We start from the raw sequence: 4,799 nt of genomic DNA on the forward strand, positions 1-4,799 counted from the left end.
ATACAAAGAACATAATCTTATCTGATATATTTAAAAATATAATACTATTAAGTGAATTTGAGTATTCAAAAATGTTAAGAGATGAGCTACTTTTTAGTTTTAAAGAGAAATATGAATTTTTTCATTTTGTCATAGTGGCCTGTTATATTGGATGCCAGAAATTTTTCTTGAATTATTTGATAAGATCAAAGATTTATTCCAAAAACAATTTTATTCATATTAAATTTTTTTATCAGTGAGCTGCAATTTAACATTTTTTTCCTTAGGAAAGTATTCATTCTCTGTTGATTTACCATAATGAGAACTGGAGTCATTATAGTGACATAAGTTATTAATAGTAGGTGTTTTGAGTAGATATTTTGGCAATGTCTTCTGTTTCTAAGCATGTGTATACAGTACTTGAATATTGTCCATCTTATTAAAATACAAACATTATTAAATGGATGCCACTTTGCCCACGGAGATTTATAGTACCTCCATCTTGGAAGGCCTCCATCTCATTACATAAAACTATGCTGAATTAAGAGAAAGTAATTAAGGGTTTGCCCCTTGAATATTACTAGTTTTATAAGAAATTAGATACTAGAGCCTTTTGATCTTATACATTCTATATTGAATGAGCAGAAGTTTTAATTTCATTTTCATTTTCTTTCAGACACCTTATATAACATTAATATTTTAGATACATTGAAGCTTACAAATTTCTGTTAATTGGTTCTTTCATTAAAATTTTTTTCTTTTTTTTTGTTTTTGAGACAGGGTCTCCCTGTAGCCCCTGCTGTGCCCTGCTGTCCTGGAACTCACTATGTAGGCCAGGCTGGCCTTGAACTCATGGAGATCCGCCTGCCTCTGCCTCCTGAGTGCTGGCATTAAAGGCGTGTGCCACCATGCCCCGCTTAAAAATATTTTTAGTTCCTACATAGGTCAAAGAGGCTGGGGGTGGGGGCGTAGCTCACTGGTTGAGTGTACAGTTAGCATGCAAGGTTTCTGGGTTGTATTCTAGCAACAAAAGAAAAGAAGACAAAACCTACTGATGAGAGAGCACTGTTGTGTTTTTCCTTGATCTTAGTGTGATGCTTTGAATGGATACGTTTCTTATTTTGAGTATATTGAACAATGTGCTATGGTTAAAATGATGATGCTAGCAATAGAACATTATATTTTGATGTGAGAGGCAACTGATTATTTTGTAAAGTATATGCTAACAATAATAAACATACGTACTGCATTTTGAGACTTGTTAGAGTATATATGGATATATATCCATATGCATATATGTAAAACCTGTAAGTTTAAAATGACAAATGATGACTGGGTATGGTGGCACATGCCTTTAAACACAGCACTTGGGAGACAGAGGGAGGTGGATCTCTGTGAGATTAAGGTTAGCCTAGACTACATAGTAAGTTCCAGGCCAGCTGGAGCTATAGGAAGACCCTGTCCCAAAAAGATAAAAATAAATAAATAAATAAATAAATAAATAAATAAATAAAATTACAAATGACTTTTAGAGATATTATAGAAAGCTATTATCATTTGAATTTTAAATGGAGCATTATTATTCTTTCATTTAAAATTATACAATACTGGACCTCAGAGATGGCTCAGAGGTGAAGAGCGTTTGCTGCTTTTCCAGAGGACCTCAGTTTGGTTTTTAGCATTCATGAGTAGCTCACAATCACCTGTAACTTGAGCACCAGGGGATCCACCCAGTGCCCTCTTCTGTCCTTAGTAGGCACCCCTACACATGTGACAGACACACATATATACACACAAGTAAAAAATAATAAAACTTTAAAAATTATATATCATCTTTTTTTGCCAAAATTCTATTTGAGTGCCACAATCAACATGATCTTTGGGAAGGTAGACATTTTAGAATGAGTTAATGAGCTCTGTGTCTGTACATCAGAACTATAATTGCATGATACCACTCTTTGCTTACATGTCTGGTTCTGGGTTTAATTGTATCATTTCCAAAGGAAGTTTGAATGCACAAGCTGGAACAGTGAAGCTAGGTTTCATTGAAGAAGCGGTGTGCCCTTAAAAGAACTAGTCCATGCTGAGAGAGCAAAGAGGGTAGTTTGATGAGAACCTCAGCCATCAAAATGGACCAGTATTTGTATGCAGGCAGGAGAGGAGCAGACTGGACAGAGTTGTGGGAGTGCATTTGAATATCATGGAAAGTGGCATCAGACTGAGTGGGGATAGAAAAATCTCTTAAAGCAAAGTCTACACACTTGGATGACACATTGTCAGACACCCAAGCCTCTTGAGCTAAAAGAAGGGACACTGCAAAAGTACTGAGGAGCAATTTGGCTGTGAAACAAACAGGCATTCCAGGAAGGGAAGTGCAGAGACCTGCAGTCTAGAGGTGGCTGGCCCAGGGCTCCCACCTGAGAACTGGGAGCATTGCTCTGATGATTTTTGCATATGAATTTGTGTGGAAGGAAAATGCTGTGCTTATTTTAAAGTAAGTCCAGTGTCTATCATGCAGGCTGCACTAGTTATTGCAGTTTTCTTTCCCTACAGTATGATCACAGTGGTGAAAACTTTGGTGGGAATGTGGGATCCTTTAAATGGCAGTGCAGGCTTCACTTAGGTAACCATGTGTAAGGGTCTTGTGAGGTGACAAATTTGGGGGAGGAGCTGTAAACATTTATAATGGAAATTTTTGTTTTTTTTTAAATTATCAAAATTTCTAGGTAGAGCATGTATGGTAATTATGAAATAATTTATGTATTTTCCCTAATGCCAATTAATCTCTGCTCTCCTTCTTCTTAATCTAATATGAACATGAATTAAATATGTGAAAATAAGAAAACCACAAAAGTTCTTTGTAAAAGTTTGAAATTCTGTATGATCAAAAGTTGTTGTGGAAGGGGAAATATGAAGGTAATACATTATATGGAGTTTTCAAAGAGTTATTAAAATACTAAAAATAAGTAAATAAAATAAAATCTTTAAAAAGGTATTTGTGGGATTATTGCACATATCTAAAATACAGTCTAATATCTGATCTAATTTAATTCTGATACAAATATGACAGAAGTTTTAAAGGCACATAAGCATACAGCGTCATGTGAAAACACATTTTGGGAACCAATAGTCTGACAACAGGTAACGTGGTGACCTGGCATCAGTGAAAAAGACAATAGGAATCACATTATAAGGAAATTAGGGTCAAGAACATCTTCTTCTCCTCAAAACATGCTCAGTAAACAGATTATTTGAGAGAAGAAACCCCAAGCCAGGTGAAGTGTCATTTAGGGTTTCTAAACTCCCTCTAACATTTTCCTGGCTGGCCTCCTGTGCCTTGGCCATTGCTGCTTAAAGACTTGGAGGAAAACAAATGCCAGGTGCCATTTTTGTGGGAGTTGATGCTGATTCAGGCCTCTGTCATCCAGTTTTTCTTCTTGGAATCTTTGCTTGTCCTGCCAGCTAAGATTCTTTACAAATCATTTCCCTGCTTTTGCTATGTGGAATGACTGTGTTTCAAAGAGCACATTTCAGCCAGGTGCAGTGATGGTGGCTTATCCTTCATGTGCTTCTGTTTATTGCAGTGTAGGTGTATATACTTAGTCTATGACTTGTTCTCATGGGACTACTTATTTTTCTTTGTCTTAAAATATTTTATTATTTTTTATTTAATGTGTATGAGTGTATTGCCTGCATGTAAGTGAACCTGTGTTGTGAATGCCCATGGAGACCAGAAGAGGGCGACAGATCCTCTAGAACTGGAGCTACAGATGGTTGTTAGCCACCATGTGGGTGTTGGGAATCAAATATTTCTCCTCTGCAAGAGCAGCCAGTGCTCTTAAACAGAGACATCTCTTCAGCACCTATTTTGACTTTTTTAAGACAGGGTCTCCCTGTAGCACTGATGGGCCTGGACCTTGCTATGTAGACCAGGCTAGTCCCAATCTCAGAGATTCACCTGCCTCTGCCTCTGCCTCCTGAGTGCTGGGACTAACCATATGCACCATTATGGCAGGCTTAGTAAATAATAGGAAATTATTTTGTGCAGTACAGACTGTTTCTGAAACTGAGAATATTATTTACAGGAAGCATTAGAAAGATAAAATGAGCCTGATATCTTGAGTGTTTGATTATTGAAAAGAAGGCACTTAAAGGTTATTGCTTTATAAATGTGAACAATTATTTTGGACATAGTGTAATGAATCTTAATTTGTAGTACCTCTTTGAATGTAATAGATTAATGCTGTGAGTTAGATATGTTTCCTTGTGGGCCATTAACTGCATAGACATTTCCTTAATCTTCTAATATGTCCATACTGAATAAAAGTACTGAACTGTGTGCTTTGGTGGATGATCCTGCTGCTGCAGTGCTACACCTTACTCATTGGCCTTTTTTAAAACCCTTTACTTTTCAGCTGATTTTCATAGCAGTGGGCACATTGTTGTGAATGGGTGGAAGATACATAACACAGCAAAAAACAAATGGTTTGTATGCATGGCAAAAACACCTGAAGAAAAGCATGAATGGTTTGAGGCTATCTTGAAAGAAAGAGAACGTCGGAAAGGTGGGTACTTAAATCAGGAGCGATTATGCTCCGAGGAGTCGAACTTAATATGAGATCAGGTAGCAAGGGGCCGTTTTGAGAGTAGATTTGTGAGTGGCGTTCACTTTGATTTACTATGTTGTGTAAACACCACACTAAGACAGTTTTATTTACATCACTATTAAAACTATATATTGTTGGCCTTATGTATATTTGGCAATTTGTTACAGTACGGCGGCAATGTTTCTTTACTTTTACTTTTTTATATTTTTATTT

At 36.5% G+C, this 4,799-nt stretch overlaps 1 protein-coding gene across 6 annotated transcripts in view; it reads left to right on the forward strand.

Annotated features, from left to right (window-relative positions):
- The window catches only part of Prex2 (phosphatidylinositol-3,4,5-trisphosphate dependent Rac exchange factor 2), a 308,733-nt gene that overhangs the window by 106,134 nt on the left and 197,800 nt on the right, over window positions 1-4,799 (forward strand). For 5 of the 6 annotated variants that reach the window (XM_029556999.1, XM_029557000.1, XM_008854785.3 and 2 more), the window contains one exon: window positions 4,395-4,544. The exons of the other annotated variant lie outside the window; for it this stretch is intronic. In XM_029556999.1, the coding sequence (XP_029412859.1) occupies window positions 4,395-4,544 (150 nt within the window). The remainder of the gene's footprint in view (window positions 1-4,394; window positions 4,545-4,799) is intronic. 6 annotated transcript variants of the gene reach the window in all.

This window comes from Nannospalax galili, unplaced genomic scaffold (assembly GCF_000622305.1).
Source record: "Nannospalax galili isolate Female #2095 unplaced genomic scaffold, S.galili_v1.0 scaffold247, whole genome shotgun sequence".
Taxonomy (NCBI): Eukaryota; Metazoa; Chordata; class Mammalia; order Rodentia; family Spalacidae; genus Nannospalax; species Nannospalax galili.